This window comes from Sciurus vulgaris, assembly GCF_902686455.1.
Source record: "Sciurus vulgaris genome assembly, chromosome: 11".
NCBI lineage: Eukaryota > Metazoa > Chordata > Mammalia > Rodentia > Sciuridae > Sciurus > Sciurus vulgaris.
The window spans coordinates 29,905,041-29,922,577 of record NC_136472.1 but is presented as its reverse complement, the minus strand read 5'-3'; the positions used below and the strand labels follow the sequence as shown (position 1 = coordinate 29,922,577).

Genomic DNA, 17,537 nt, shown 5'->3' with positions numbered 1-17,537 from the left:
GCCACCACTAAAGTGCAGTTACTTTCACTAGCAGTTCTCTTTCAAAGAAGGAAATAATCAGATATGAAAATTTATTCGAAAGAATATTTATCACAATATTGTTTTTAAAAAGAGAATAAAACCCTACAATTTTTTCTAGCAGGAACCTGGGCAAATTTCTTAAGTAATATTAACCACTAAAAATGATTATATAATCTATATTTACTGGGAGGGAAGTATGATGAAGTATGGAGACTGGTGGGGAGGGAAGGATACAATATAATATAGTACATTCCCATTTTTGTAAAAATATCTACATAGCTGTATGTGTGTATCTGTGTAGAAGTTATCCTGACATAATATTTATCTACTAGCAGATTTCTTTGAAGGTAAGATTTCAAGTAATTTTTATTTTCTTCTTGATATCAGCTATATTGTTTATCTTTATAGTGACATAGATAGCTTATATTCAAAACAAATACTTTTTAAGTTGAATATTGTTAGAAATAAGTACCACAAGGATGGAGAGAGCTAACTTTGCCTATGATACAATGAACAACTTAACTGCTCAGAAATAGCCACTGCTAATTGGAGCCTTGGCTTAATTTGACAAATTGACATTTTAAAAGAGGCTTTTAACTGCTGCTTTGGAAATCGTCCCTGCCCAGAGCAAGCAAGAATTTATTATTTGAATTACTTCAGGGGTATAGGTCAGGCTAGTAAAAATTTGATACTTTAATGAGAGTGTTAAATCTTTTATAAGATGTAAGACTTGAAAAGTAAGGGAACTTTAGGAGTCATTTGATTGGGTCTCCTCAGCTGATAGATCTGGAAACAAGTCCAGGCAGAAAGGTGATTTGCTTCCAAATCACACTACTAGTCATAGGCTGTACAGTCAAGGACATATTTTGTGTCCGACCCCTGATGGCTTAGCCACTTTACTTCATTTCCACGTAGTCATCAGTGAATGATAACGCATGCCTTAAGAAATGGAGATGGAATATCTAACAAATGTGGCATCAGACACCGTCATCAATCCATAATGTATTAAGTGCCTGACATTTACCCAAAACACATTCTATATTGAGAGTAGGAAGAGCACTAAGTAAACCTTTTTTTTTGAGAGACAGATGTAGTAATTGAAAAGTATAATGAGTGCTGTTACCCAAGAATATATAGTACTGTGGGAGTTCAAGAGAAGGATGGCTTCACAAAAGAAATGTCATTTGAGCCAAGTCATTTGGCCTTTTGCAGAAGCATAAGAATAGATGTGTGTTCCAGGTAAAGGAAGCAGCAGGCACAAAAGCACAGAGACTCTTAAAAGAGCCACAAGAAGGTGCCCTAGCAGAGGGCCTTAAAAAATTAAGCAGAGGTTTAAGCAGAAATAGCATCAACACTGTGTGTGTGTGTGTGCATGTGCATATGCGTGTGTGCATGCACATGCATACGTGCACACACTAGGAATGAACCCAGTGCCTTCTGCATGCTTCTCCCACTGAGCTACACCTCCAGCCCAGCATCATTGCTTTTTTAATTGTAAAGTTTTCACTGAAATGTTTGGGCAAACTAAGTGCTACAGATGAGAATTTGAACCAGGGCATTAACTGTATAACAAGGATGTTTTCCAGTCTCTATTTCTTTGCTTCTTTCTTAGGCCCCTGTGAATTCAAGATAGCTGGTCCCCAGCATCTCAAAGGAAAACTCTTGAGTTCAGAGTCTCTTTACTACTACTTGATCTTGTTTTAACATCCCATTTCAAAAATGTCACTATAACCAAGGGAAAGGAATCTACTGACCAGGGTGTCCCGTGTGGAGAAGGAAGCAAGACAGGTACTTTTGCAGGGAATTATGGATACTGGTTGACAAAAACTACAAATATCCAATAAGTAGGACCATTTCAGATTTCACGTAGAGGTAAAATCTTGGTGACTTTGCAGATTTTAATTTATTTGCCTTATACCACTTTATGTTTAAATATCTTAAAAGTCTGAACATATGATTTAAAATTTTCTATTCCTAGGTTATAACTTAATGGGAAGAATTTTTAAATGAGCAGGACACATTTCATTTGTCAGTTTCAAACTGCTGTTGGGAGAAGAGTGAGTTTCCCATGTTGCTTTCATGACCTCAGATGAATTCTGTTTTTTAAAACATAACATAAAAATGTTCAGTGTATATGAAGAATAAGTTGCATATGAGGGCTTGAATTAAAGTTACAGTAGGAATATTCAATTTCCTGTCATAAAGGACCACTGAAAAGTGACCAACTCAACTTGCTTTAATAGAATATCAAAAATATTTATAGCCTTCAGTTGGTTTAAGTTTAAAATATTCACCCTTTATCTTACTAGGCAATGAAGTAATTGCCCTCATATAGTGATTTTTCTATCTATTACATGAATTTACTGAATTCACCAAGATAGGGCTCTAGATTGGAAGTGTACATATTAACAGTATCCCTTGGTTAATTAGAGAAAGCAACAAATGAAATGTATGAAGATGAACTTAACATGAGTAACGTATTTACTACTTTTATATATAATTGGATACACATATTTATATAATGTATTCAAAGGAAAATAAAATTGAATTACCTGTATGCTTTATCACTTGCCTTACTAAAATAAATTTATACAGTCACAGTGAAATTTTGTTTACCTTTAAGTCTTGGAGAATGAATCCTGCTGGATAATGGCATTCCACATAGCCTAATTGCCAAACACTTGGTCAGTTTTCCCCTGCAGTATAAATTTTGCACTAAATATATTTCATATTTCTTACCTTCTTAAATAGAGAAAATGAAAATAATCCTACTTTTTCTTTATGATCCAGGTCATTATAATCAACATTTATTGTGCTTGCAATAATGGAAATTTGTAGGGTCGTTTGTCCCTGATGAACAAGCCATAAAGTGCTTTGAGGCTTTGTGTGTGCCTCAAGACCTTTTTTTATTCACCTTTTTGTAGTTCCTGCCACATTTTGCTCCTGGGCATATAGTAGCCACTACAAAAACAAAAGATTTTAAGGGCGTTCCTTTACACAGTGTATGTAACAGGAATACATAGACTCCAAATATTGACTCACTGTGGACTTTGCTTATAGAGACTTAATAAAAATTTATTGTGAAGAGATGTTATTTACAAGACTGTCAAACATGCCCTCTTTTGTAATCTTCAGAGGAGAAGAGATATTCAAAAGGAGAGAAAATCAGGTTGACATTTGCCAAAGATAATTATCATAGCATCTTAAAATTTAAGAACTTGAAGTTACCCCAATAAAAATATATGTCAGATGATAAATCTTCCTTTGCTAAGCCTTCATCTGGCAAAGGTCCATGCCATTTGTTGTCACTTCAAAAAGAGAAACACAGCTGTCCCTTCCCTTCTAATAATTGTATCTTTATGTCTCCTCTAGCTGCTTTATCTTACTGAACTAAAACTTCAAGGGAATGAAAAGTACTTCCTCAGGGTTGAAAGTTGAAAGTTGGCTAGACCCTTGCCTGGTGTAGTGGCGCACACCTGTAATCCCAGCAGCCCAGGAGGCTGAGGCAGGAGGATCACAAGTTCAAAGCCAACCTCAGCAACCTATGAGACCATGTCTCTAAATAAAATGTAAAGAAAGGGCTGGGGATATGGCTCAGTGGTTGAGTGTCTCTGGGTTCAATCCCTGTTACAAAAAAAAGAAAGAAAGAGAGAAAAGACAAGAAAGAAAGTTAGCTATACTCATTTTGTCTGAACTTGATAAAATGCTGATTACATAACTTTCTTTTTTTAAGTACTAGGGATTGAACCCAGACTGAGCCACATCCCCAACCCTTTTTCATTTATTCATTTTATCTTGAAACAAGATCTCACTATATTCTTTAGGACCTTGCTAATTTGCTGAGGCTGGCCTCAAACTTGCTGTCCTCCCACCTCAGCCTCCAAAGTCTCTAGGATTACAGGCATGTGCCACCACACCCAGTAACCTAGTAACTTTTTAATCTAAAACTGGAATTATTCTTTATGTATTTCTCTAAATCTTCATTTGTAGCATTCTTTCATTCTTTTAGCATTCTTTCACTCTCCAAACATCAGGTAAACAGAATGGTTAGGTATTTTGAGATGGAAGTGACATACTTCCATATTCCTTTCTTCTCCCCTGTTTTTTTCCCCTAAAACCTTGTTTTCAAATACCTACAGAGCTGAAGATGTAGTCCTGGGGTACTGGGGTGGTGAGTGGGAGGGAATGAACACACACACACACACACACACACACACAAATACCTATGGAATTATGTAGTAAATAGCTGTCTGTTGAGGTCTGGGTCAATTTTCAAAGTGAGTAGACTTTTTTTGGCTTCCTTATATAAAGCTCTTTTGTACTCTGGCTATGGGCTATATAGTTTTTACATTTTCTCCTGTGTTGCATTCCACTGGACAGTGGGTCCCTCCATTCCTTTTGTGATAGAATTAGATTTCTTTGTGTGTTGTTTTGGCAGCTAAATATATTGTGGTGAGTATCTATTAATATATCTTTGTTTAAGAATGGCTATAGGTAGTTTCTTTTGCTAAATCGAAGACTGCGTTTTTTATATTTTGATATATGTTGTGAAATAATCCTCCAAATGAGAATAAATTTATAAGCCTGCTATCATTATATGAGAGTTCATTTTTCCTACATTTTCAGCAACATAGTCACTTTATCTGTTGACCCAGGGAACATGATTTGTAAGTAATAAATTTGAAGGTTATCTTAAATTATCTTTGATTTATGACTTCTACAAATAGTCTTCAAAAATAGGTGCTTTTAATATTTTCATTTTATTGCCTCCAAACTGATTGGGGTGTAGAATGTGCTATCAAAACAAGATAGTCTCTTTTTGTTATTATAGGCATGAAACATCTTTTAAGGAAATTATCATTCATTACCAAATACATATTTTCTTCAATAATTCTTATATGACCTGTCAAGCTAGAACATTTACTTCAAATTCATACTATTTCAAGTTCGAGTTCAAGAGACAACCTTTGCACCTCTGATTCCCTTTGCTAAAATTTGCATGTGCTCACTTTGTGGGTTGGGGGCATTGAGAATTGAACCCAGGGATTCGTGCATGCTAAGCATGTGCTCCACCACTGAGCTACACCCCCAGCCCTACAAATGATCACTTTTGAAATACCCCTTGAGAAATACTGAGCAACTAACTTTAATTTTAATGATTGACTAAAAGGAGACTATTAATCTAGTCATTAGCAAAATGTGAAGTTTATTTACTTATTTATTGTTTGTTTATAGGTGGATTCACCAATGAACTTGAAGCATCCCCATGACTTAGTCATATTAATGAGACAAGAAACAACTGTTAACTACCTCAAAGAATTGGAGGTGAGGCAACTGCATGTGTGATATGCAGCTGATACTTGCTGCATCTCAGGAGCTATTACTCTGTTCAAAGAAAAGCTCAAGCATACTGTTTCTTAAGCCTGATTTTCCTTCTGACTTTTGCAGGAATATACCACCTTTGGGTCATGTTCGCTTTTTAATCATCTTGTCAAAGTGACATTTGAACGATAGCCAGAACAGTAATGTGTATACATGCCTGATTCTTTTATCCCTTTTGTTCCTCTCAGTACTGGGAATTGAACCCAGAGGGACTTTACCACTGAACTACATCCCCAAATATTTTACAATATGTATGTTTTATATATATACAACATGTATTTATGTATATGTTTCATATGTATACTGTATGTTTTTATATATGTGCAACATATATATTTATTTATTTATATAACATCTGGGGGTGTAGTTCAGGGGTAAAGACCTTCTGGGTTCAATATATATTTTTTTAAAGCTTGAGACAGGGTCTTCTAAGTTGCCAAGACTGGCCTCGAAGTTGTAATCCTCCTGCCTTAGCCTCCTGAATCAGTGGGATTATAGGCATGTACTACTGTGCCCAACTGACTTATTTATCCTTGAACATAGTTTCTATTATGAAGTTTTTCCATCAAATATGAAGAGGATATAATCTCTCATGATATCTTTATAAGAAGAGTTTGGGTAAAATATGAAAAAGAACAAAGGTTTTAATAATCTAAAAAGTTTAATTTTTGTTCATTTCAGATAGTAAAAACTGGTCTTGCTATGATGTGTTCTTACAGTTGAAGTGAAAAAGCCTTAATCACTGTGTACATTGAAAGCTTAAAATTTAATATGTGCAATAAATTCTGATCTTATTATTTAATAAACAAATTCAAGCTTGAGTTTTACCTTCCTCTGTCACTGATTCCATAAACTGATTTTGCTTGGTAACACTTATTTGAAAAACTTTTTCCCATAAAATCTCTGCTTTTTAAGAATTATAATGTAAATTGAATCCAAATTTTAAGGAAACTAAGTTGTAGAAAAAGGAAAACAAATTTTCAAATGGGAGTTAGAAAACTATTAGGCATAAATAGGAGTAAGAAGAATGGAACCAGAGTATATGAGGGCCAGAAGGAATCAGGATCATCATTGTAGAGGGAAGGAAACTGTTGGTCCTAAAGGCAGTAAACTGCACGAGTTCACAAACAAAGATATGACAGAACCGGAGGCAAGAGCTGTTATCTCTTGACAAAAACTGGCTTACCCGTGAAGCAAGGTCAATATTTGTATTCTTGTTACAGAAGGGTCCTGAGTTTCACTTACATAAATTTGGACTGATTTATCCATCAACATATGTATGACTATAAATAGTTATAAATATATTTTTTTAAGTTTCTATGAATGAAGAGGAAAAACTTCTAGCCCATTATTAACCAGTTCTATGTAGATAGTAGTATCTTAATATTTGTAGGATTAGGGACTAGGGATATAGCTCACTGGTAGAGCACTTGCCTGGCATGAATGAGGCCTTGGGTTTGATGCCCAACAAGACCAATATATATATATATATATATATATATATATATATATATAGAGAGAGAGAGAGAGAGAGAGAGAGAGAGAGAGAGAGAGAGAGAGAGAGAGAATTAGAACATCTCAATATACCTCAACGTTCTTAAAACAGTTTTTCATCTTTACCTAGTGGATTTATTACTTGTAAATATGGAAATGTTGATTTTTAAAAATTCTAACTATATTTATAGAGCTTCATGCTTAGAAGCCACTAACCAAATCATTCAAAATTGTGAGATCTGATTCTGGATTTGGGAACTGGATAGAACCTGAAGCAATTACAAAACTACTAGACATGGGATGGTCTTGGAATAATTTGAAAGGGAGAGACACATAAAGGGTGAAGGAACATGCCAGGGTTTTTGACCTAAGTGATTGCAAGGGTGAAGTCGATCTTAACTGAGATAGAGATGTTGAGGGAGGTACAGGATTGAGGAGGAGTTTGGCTTTGATATATTAAGTTTGAGAGATCTGTTAGATAATCTAAGTATAGCTACTGAACTGGGAGTTGGTTCTTCGATTGTGGGCTCAAGGGAAAGGACTGAGCTAAAGATATAAACCTGTTACTCACTGACAGGTAAGACAGGAGACTACATAAGAGCGATCATCTACAAAGTAATGCTGACTAGGTGGAACTTCTTAGATACCAGAAGACAGTGAAAGAATAGCCTCCAAGTTCTAAGGAAAGTCAGTCACACTAGAGAAAAAGAAGAGTGAACAGAAAGCCAAAATAATATGGTCAAGATAAATCCAAAAAGACCAACAATTACAATAAATGTAAGCAGATTAAACTCACTAATTAAAACTCAGATTCTCAAATTAGACTTCTTTTGTCCAGCTCTGTGGTACACATAATAGATATTCTTAACATAAAACCAGCCTCGAAATGTCACAACTGTTCTCATGAAGGAAAGTAGAGTCTCAGGAAGAACCAGTGATTGAAATTCCTCCTGAGATATTACATACAACTTCTCTACTCACATTCCATTGACCAAAGCAAATCAGATGGCCAAGCCTAAACTCTGTGAGGTAGGGTGTTTACACTTCTAGGAAAAGGGTGGGTTGGGAAGGAATAATTAGAAACATACCATAGGTTCTGCCCTTTTTAGTTCAGTCCAAAAAATTAATTAATTAACAAAAATTAATTAACGGTCGAAAAAATAAGATCATGCTAAATGAGTATTTGGGACCCTATCAGGGCCCTGTACCTTGTGGCTTGGATCCATAAGCCAGGCCCTATGCTGACAGAGCATCCCCTGTTTTTTCCATTCTCAGTAGCTGGTGTGAGAGAACATAATGAAACACACATTGACTTTTAAAAAGTTTCTCCATGAAAGGGCCACATGGAACTTCTCACGTTACATTGGCCAAAGCAAGTCATATAGCCTAATCCTTTGTCCAGCAGAACGCTAATATATAATTGTCCCTTGTGGAAAGGCAGGATGGGCTGGGGATTTGGCTCAGTGGTAGAGTGCTTGCCTAGCATGTTCAATATCCTGGGTTCAATCCTTGGTACTGCAAAAAGGTAGGGGCAGAATACTAATGTATAGCAATACAGTCTACCACAATACATTCTCCTACAATAATTATAATAAGATAATATAACTATCAGAATAGCATAAGTTTAAAAGTATGAAAAAACAGATCTTGGTAAGATTATAGGGATATGGACATAATCATGGTCTGCTGGTAGAATTCTAATTATTATAACCACTCTGAAGTGAAGATTGACTATCTAAATAAAACTGAAGACATACATCCCATATAACCACATACTTCTACACCTGCTAAAACTTTTACACATGTGTTCGAGGAGATATTTATAAGAATGTTGTAATATTTTTAATAGCAGTTTTAAAAAATTTTAAAGAAGCAACCAAAATGTTTTTAGGGAAATGGATAAATACATTTTAATACATCCATTAAAATGAAAAATTCAGAGTTATAATGACTGATGCACGTAAATTTCAAAAACAGTTTTTAAGAGGTCTTAGAGTAGTACAATATGATACCATTTATGTAAAATCTTTTGAATTGTTGATTTTACATATGTAATGAAAGTAGTGTTTTAAGGGAATAAGTGTAAATTTAATAGTTTATAAAAATGAACTTGGAAATAATATACAAAATAAATTCACGATTGTGCTAACCTTAGGGAGGGAGGGAGGGAGGGATTTAGAAGAGGATTTTTAATTCTTTTTTTTTCCATTTAAAAAATCTGAAGCAAGTATAATAAAATGTTAATGTATTATAGATATGGGTGGTGAAAATGTGCATGTTTATGCTACTCTCTAGGTTTGGAAAAAATATGTTACATGCGTCAGATTCACCTGTTGCACCCAGGTAGCAGCAGCAGAATGCTCTATGTCTTAAAGGACTGTAACAACATGATGGGTTTAGATAATTCAAAGAAGTTTTAATTTCACAGCTACTCTGTGCCAGGGATGCTCAGTTGGTAGATATATTTTACGGATAGTCAGAAATCATATCATGAAGGCACTTGTGTGCTCGTATTATAAATGTAATGTTCTGTTATTTTCTGTATGAGGGCACTATTTTAGAGATGCTTTTGTGAGCTACGTTAACTCAGGACAATTTCCAATCCTTCTCTTCCTTCCTAGAGGATTCTCTGACTTCTTCAACATTTATGAAATTCTCCATTCACTTTAATGGTATCTAGACTGAAATATTAGAAAAATCTATTCTGCTCTTAACTTTCTTCTCAACAGAAACAATTAGTTGCTCAAAAAATTCACATAGAAGAGAATGAGGACAGAGACACAGGACTGGAACAGAGACATAATAAAGAAGATCCAGACTGCATCAAAGCCAAAGTGCCCTTAGGGGACCTTGATCTGTATGATGGCACATACATAACTCTGGAGAGCAAAGACATCAGGTAAAGAGATGTTCTTTCCAAAAATAAAATTGTTTATTCCTAAGGGACTTTTCTCAGATCAGTAGAAATTGTTTTTATAATGAGATTCAGTTTCAGTAACATGTGACTTTATTAAACTTTAAGAATTCAAAATATAAACTATGTGTAGAATTCTTACAGTTAAAAAATTTTGACATCACAGTAGAAAATTGAATATAGTTAAAAACAAATGACCAATAAATGGGGGGGGATAATGTTTCTTAGAAAAGATCAAACAAATACAAATTAAAACATTTTGATGGTTTTCATACCACATTAAAAATCAGTAAATGGTAAAATGTAGAAAGGCTGTCAATGGAATTGTCAGTCAGTTTAACAGTTCTAGAAAGAGTTTAGCAGTAATGTATTCACTTTTTTAAATGTCAGGATCTTAACGTTCTTTGACCTATCTAGTTTTTTCTAATTCTTGACCCTTTAATTTAACCCCCAAAACGTTCAGTTCCTCATGCAGCTATGTGAAAAAGTAGGAATATTGATCAATATTGGTTATAAAGTTGAGATGCCGTGAGAACATGGGGAAAATTTGACTTTTCTTAAAAGTACTGTTTATTACATCTTTCTTTCAATCTTTGCTTCTTGCTTTAGCCCTGAAGATTATATAGACACAGAATCTCCTGTCCCTCCAGACCCTGAGCAACCTGATTGTACTAAAATTCTAGAACTTCCATATAGTATACATGCTTTTCAGCACTTGCGAGTAAGTAAACAACTTTGGGATTTTTTTTCTTTTTTGCATTTTTTTCTTTTGGTCTCTTGCTTATAAAAATTATTTTTCTTCTCCTGAACAGCTTTATAATTTTGCAGATATCTCATTTCTTAAAATTCCTTCAAAATGAATGCAAGATACTGAATTACTTATGATCTTTTATATCATATGCTCTTTTACTGCCGTTTTTTTCCCCAATTTTTTTTTTCTTTTCTTTAGGGTGTACAAGAAAGAATAAATCTTTCTGCACCTCTATTACCTAAAGAAGACCCGGTCTTTACATATTTATCTAAACGATTAGGACGGAGTATAGATGACATTGGCCACCTCATTCATGAAGGCTTACAGAAGGTAAGTCATCAATGACTTCAAGAGTTAGGAGACTCTGTGACAATAGAAGAGATTTTTTTTTCCCCTCAGAAAATAGCTGTCTTCTTGTTTTTGTCTAGAGGATGTTTAAAATTATGATTACATTGCCATATATTTTAACAATAGGATAAATTGGTTAATGTCCTTTACTAGGAAAAAATACTGAAAAGTTTTATGTAAATTAATTCATGAAAGAGCAAATTGTAAACTAATATAATTAATAGGGTTTATAGACTAGATTATTTATATTGAGTGTAGAAAAATTTAACTTTGTTATATCTACACACAATATATAGATTATTACTGTTCTCTGAACCAGAAAATGAATCATGACCAGCAATAAAATTTTCTGTAATTTTCTTTTAAGGGAACATCTACTTTAAAAAAATGAAATAGGGAATTATGTAACAGGACCCAAGAATTTAAATGTACCATTCAGGATAACATGTGGGAATTTAGATAGCAGTTTTTGCTCTTCTCTATGCCAAAGGAGTATCATAAAATGCAGGTTAGTTTCTAAGCAGTATTACTTATAATGATATTAAATAAAATGTATAATTGTAACATTTATATACAGCTTATTTAAATACACAGCACTATATATCAAGAAAAAGGGTGCATTTTTAATATTGCAATTGTGGGGAATTGAAGGGTAATCACATTTTTAAGGCTTTTTATATACATTTTTGTCAGCTAGTCCCCCAGAAATGCTATAGTAATTTAACATTTCTACAGTTAACAGTACTGTGAAGTTAATACATAGTGTAGCCAACAGTGAGTACTGGCATTCTTTTTGATCTTTGGCAGTTTGTAAAAGGAAAACTTTTAAATGTCTTTCTCTTACTGAAGTTCACGTATTTAGTAGTTACTTCATATTTTTTAATTATCTGTTTATATTCTCTTTTGTTTTATTTTAGATTGTTTGTGAGCTCTTTGCATATTAAAGGTATTAAACCTTGTTGTCCTATATATCACAAATGTGTTTCCCAGTTTATCATAAACTTCGTGATTTTTTTTCCACAAAAAAAAACTTAAAACTTTCTTTACTTGACTTAAAACTTATATACATTGAATTTTTGACATGATCTAGTTTTTTTTTTTAATTTTTTTTTTAGTCGTAGATGGACCTTTACTCTATTTTTATGTGGTGCTGAGGATCGAACCCAGTGCTCACACATGCGAGGCAGGCGCTCTACCACTGAGCCACAACCCCAGCCCCATGATCCAGTTTTTGACGTGATGTTTTGACCTTTTTGTGGCTGAAATTCAGAATATGTTTGAGGACAAAAAAATCCCAGCCACAAAAGGAAAAGCCTATCTGAACTTCAGTTTAACTTGACTAAAGATTTAGTTTTTAACAGCTTGAAGGTTTGAATTCTAAACACACAGAAGAAAGTGAAAAATGAAAATTCATCTTTCATGAATGCATAAGCCTATCTGCTGTAGTTTGTATCTCCATTCTGATATTACATCAGTAAAAAACTGCAACAGGTTGATTTTAGAAATTTCATGTTAAAGCAACTGGCATTTCTCAGCTGCTTAGAAATTCCTAAGCAAGTGAATTTCTAAACTCTTAAGATAGGGCCAGACAAGTTGTGGCCACTCGATGGGTTTTTCAGTGCTGTTTCCCCTCTGGAATGATAGCCTGGAGCTGGATGGTCTCTGTATGAAGATCGCATTTCTGTGCACTTGTGAGCTGATGACTAGAAGGCCCCTGGGACATGAGTAGTCTATTTTCACTTGTCCTCTGTTTTGTTGTTACTCTGACTAGTCTCACTCTTCTTCATCTTGAATTTCAGAAGAACCAAAGTGTTAATGGTGCTCATTTTAAACATTCACAGTTAAAGAAACTGTCTTAAGTTGTGTGTGATTATAGTTTTTACTTGTTTAATCTCTAGAATTCTTCCTCATGGGTACTGTATAACATGGCTTCATTTTACTGGAGAATAAAAAATGAACCATATCAGGTAGTGGAATGTGCCATGCGAGCACTTCACTTCTCTTCCAGGTAAGATTGCCCTTTTTCTGGACTTGCTGATTTTCTGCATTACTCAGGACTGTTAAAGAAATAATACAAAAAGAACAATAAAAAGCAGCATCGTATTATTGTACCCACCCCTTTCTTTGTTCAAAAAAATTAGAGACAACACAAAAAGTCACAGATATCAAAAAGTTCAAAAGTGATAATTATGTAATATACTTCTCATGTCCGTTGAGGAATATATATTTTACACACACACACACACACACATGTGTGTATATAAAATGTAGAAGCCCAGTGATTCACTTGAGACATGAATACAGGGATCTTGACTCTTGACTACAGGAATTAGCATAAATTAAATTTAATTTTTCTTAAAGCAAATATAATCCTTTAATATGCTTTGAAATCAAAAGCTGTCTGCCAGTCCTTATTTTGGGGGCCAAGTTTGTAACTGTTGGGTTAAGTTAGCCATCAAATATTTTTAAATGAAGCATTAGGATTATTTATTTCTTCACATATTAGCATGCTTAAAAAGTGGTATTCCTAAGCCCAGTGACTTCAAATGTCATTTTTCCTTGTCAAGTAGTTATGCATAGTCATGGAACACGTTTCTTTCCTACCATCTAGTAACATTTCTTCTCTTTTAGACAAAATAAAGATATCGCCTTGGTCAATTTGGCAAATGTTCTGCACAGAGCACACTTCTCTGCTGATGCTGCTGTCGTGGTTCACGCGGCTCTGGATGACAGTGACTTCTTCACCAGCTACTACACGTTGGGGAATATATATGCAGTAAGTACTACTTTTTGTTTTGTGTGCCATATCACTTGCTTTTTTTATTTTCCTCTCTCATAGTAGAATTTTTCCCCCTTCTTGTTTTGGTCTGAAATGAAGAAATTAGGGGGAAGGAAAAAATCTTAATGCTATATCAAGTCCTAGCTTCTTGACAGAAAAAATTATATAATTAAATTGATTAGAATTTTAAATTGCACAGGTTGCCCCTCTTACAGATAGCAATACCTTTCAACTATAGCATACCTTCATATTGTGGGGATTTGATCACTGATCAAAACAGTATTCATTGTAGAGTGAGATGTAGGTGTGATTTCATAAATGATTAGGGCATTTGGACGGGTACAACCAGACTATTTCCTCCCCCATGTGTGTGTCTATGTGTATGTGCTTGTTTTTGTCTTTTCAGATGCTTGGAGAGTACAACCACTCAGTGCTGTGTTATGACCATGCTTTGCAGGCCAAACCTGGTTTTGAGCAAGCTATAAAGAGGAAGCATGCTGTCCTATGTCAGCAAAAACTTGAACAGAAATTGGAGGCTCAACATAGGTAATTGGGAGAAAAAAATTTTACTGAAGCACTAGCACCATAGACCCTTAAGTTAGATATGTGTAGGGTAATATCACTATTAACTTGGTTATGAGAATTAAAATAACCTCTTCACTAAAAGTCCTGCTCCTTTACTCCAAATCCAGTGGTTTAGCTAATTGAGTAGTGGTGTGGACAACTCTTAATTGATTCCAGAAACTAGAGGATGGTTTCAGTAAAGCTCTCATATATGTCTTTATAGTTTTGACCATGGTAAGATTATGTTACCAAGCTACATGGGCGTGTGGATTCTGGGGGACAGTCAGTAATTTCACTGTTATTTTTATGGAGTATACAATGTCAGTAAAATCACTTGTATGTGCAGTGTTCAATATTTCTTCCCTTTGGCTCCAAGGGTTGGACTATTGTTATGTTAGTTGAGTGGCATTGAGAAACATTGTTTGGCCCACATTTTAATAAGATTTTTGAGTTAAGTCATACAGTAATGGAATTGTTTGTACTTGGTTCTTTCAGTATACTTATTAAAATATATACTTGATTCCATAAATAATAAGACCAGTTGAGAAACTTCACATAACCCAAAAGTGAATTGTTCATTTCTCAGACATATTAACCTTTATGGCCTTTGAGACTTATTTTGGTTATTAAAGAATTAAATAGAGGCTTGGAATTTATTAAACTTTTGTATTTGCTCATTTTCCAATCTGCTTAAAATATAATGTAGTGAAAAGGGAAGAATGATAGCTTGCTAATTTGTAGCAGACTTCCATTACACCTGTTCAGAACTTCCCCTGGCTGTTTCTGCCAATAATATGCTCTTAATAATTGTATTGATCTTACACAGTCATTAGAGCTCCTAAAATCTCCATGTGTAACAGTGTGATGGGTAATAAGGTTTTGGTGACTAAATGTTTTCTGGCAGTTGACTTAGTAAAATTAGCTAATGAAGAATATTTCTAAGCAAAGTCGTTTTGGTTTTTTTTGGTTGTTGTTTTCCTTAGACTCTGTGAACCAAGGAGCTAGAGTGTAAGACCAGAATACTGTAGCCCTAAATCTTACCTGACTTTAGGCAGAATAAAAAGAAAACAAGAAAAGGAGAAGAGGACTCTAGAAAGGCTTTTTGAATGTCAGTGGAACTAATGAAAATTTTGTGGAGGGAAATATAGTTATTAAATATGTAAAAATATGTATATAGTATTATATATGTATTAAATAGGTATGGTATATTTTGGTATGTTTTATGCTGTTTACATTTTTATCTTTTTTGAACCACATACATTATTTATATTATTTATTTATTTTGTGGTGCCAGGGATCAAATCCAGGGCCTTGTACATGCTAGGCAAGCACTGTACTACTGACATGCACCCCAGACCTAAATTTTAACTGATACATAAAAACCATACATATTTATGGGGTACCATGTGAAGTTTTAGTACCTGATTTCATTGTGTAATATTTAAATCAACATAAACATCTATATCACTATAAAGACATGATAAACATTTATGGAGATGATTGTTTCTTAGCTTAGGCAGCTGGGTGGATGGCAGTGCTACTTTGCTACAGGAAAAGGGAAGTTCAAAGGAAGTCCAAGGTTAGAGAGAGATTGGTTTGGGAAGGACCTGCAGTGGGCTCACATCACATCAGCTGGTCTCTGGCCTGGGTCCCTGAGTATCTGTGCTTAGTCAGCATCCTGTGAAGCAAGACAATGTGATTCTTTTTTCGGTGTGGTGTTAGGGATTGAACGCAGGGCCTCATGCAAGCTAGACAAACAGTCTACCACTGATCCACATCCCCAGCCCATGTGGCGTGTTCCTTACGGCATCTTCAAAGCCCAACACACCATTCAATGTTATGATGGTTGTATTTAAGGGAAAAATAATGCACCCGTGTTTTTGTCCTCAAGTTCTAATAAAAGAATAGTCTTTATTTAGCACTGTTGTTCTTGAACTTGTGGTATCAGGTCAAACATTAACTAAAAGAGAAAAGTGAGCAGTTATTGCTGAGAACCAGAAAATATATGCATTTGAGTAAGTTTTTAAAATTCACAATTTTTAAAATGGTATTAAAAATGGTATTAAAAAATGTTAAGATCCCTCCAGCGAACACTTAACGAGTTAAAAGAGTATCAGAAGCAGCATGACCACTACCTGAGACAGCAGGAGATCCTAGAAAAGCACAAGCTGATTCAGGAGGAGCAAATCTTAAGAAATATCATCCACGAGACTCAGATGGCAAAAGAGGCACAGTTAGGTAAGTGGTAACTACAAGTAGTTGTAGACAGGTTGGAAAATTCTTTTTTTTTTTGTTTTCTTTTTTTTTTTTTTTTTTTTTTTTTTTGGTACCAGGAATTGAACCCAGGGGCACTTAACCACTGAGCCATATCCCCAGCCCGTTTTATATTTTCTTTAGAGAAAGAGTCTGGCTAAGTCGCTGAGGTTGTCTTTGAACTTGTGATCCTCCTGACTTAGCCTCCCAAGCTGCTGGAATTAGAGGTGTGTGCCACCAGGCCCAACTGGGAAATTCATTTCTAGAAGACTTTACTATCACAGCTTTTGTTCAGTCTGAGAACGGTGTAAGGCTGATTTTCCTAGATCTCTTCTGTGGCTAACACTGGCAAGAAAGCTAACCATCCTTTTTTTCCCATTGCTCCCTTAAAAAATTTTAGAAATAAGATTTTAGACTAGAATTTGTTTCTGGCAGGTTTTTTGTTTTGTTTTGTTTTGTTTTGTTTTTCATTTTGAGACAGGGTCTCACTGAGTTGCTTAGGGCCCTGCTAAATCACTGAGGCTGGCCTCAAACTTGTAATCCTCCTGCCTCAGCCTCCCAGCTGGGATTTACCACCACGCCTGACTTCAGGCAGGAATTCTTAACCTGGGTCAGTGGATTAGCTTGAGTAGGCTCTGAAATCATCTCCAAAATTTTCATGTAGAATTATTTATGTGCATAATTGGGGGCGGGGTATATAGATTTTATTAAAATCTCTAAGAGTTTTTAATCCAAAAAAATATAGAACCACTGGTCTGGGAGAACTTGGGTTGGTGGAAGATCACTAACTTGTTTATATCCAAAATGTTTTGTCTTATTAAATCCCAAAGGAGTAGCTCTGACAACGAATGCCCACCAGAGAATAAATTAATAGAATACCTTAAATTCCATTCTCCTTCCTTGAGAAATATATTGGTCTGGAAAGTTCTTAACCTTTGAACCTTAACTGTGACCACTTGTAGAGCATTTTACAACCCACCTAACAGGTTTTCTCTGCTATTTTGAGTTTAAAGAATATGCACAATTTTTAA

At 34.8% G+C, this 17,537-nt stretch overlaps 1 protein-coding gene across 4 annotated transcripts in view; it reads left to right on the top strand.

Annotated features, from left to right (window-relative positions):
• The window catches only part of TTC17 (tetratricopeptide repeat domain 17), a 112,083-nt gene that overhangs the window by 13,207 nt on the left and 81,339 nt on the right, over positions 1-17,537 (top strand). For all 4 annotated transcript variants that reach the window (XM_079103023.1, XM_079103024.1, XM_079103026.1 and 1 more), the window contains exons 2-9: positions 5,257-5,346; positions 9,627-9,796; positions 10,421-10,532; positions 10,761-10,892; positions 12,809-12,918; positions 13,542-13,686; positions 14,096-14,235; positions 16,331-16,491. In XM_079103023.1, coding sequence (XP_078959149.1) covers positions 5,257-5,346; positions 9,627-9,796; positions 10,421-10,532; positions 10,761-10,892; positions 12,809-12,918; positions 13,542-13,686; positions 14,096-14,235; positions 16,331-16,491 — 1,060 coding nt within the window. The remainder of the gene's footprint in view (positions 1-5,256; positions 5,347-9,626; positions 9,797-10,420; positions 10,533-10,760; positions 10,893-12,808; positions 12,919-13,541; positions 13,687-14,095; positions 14,236-16,330; positions 16,492-17,537) is intronic.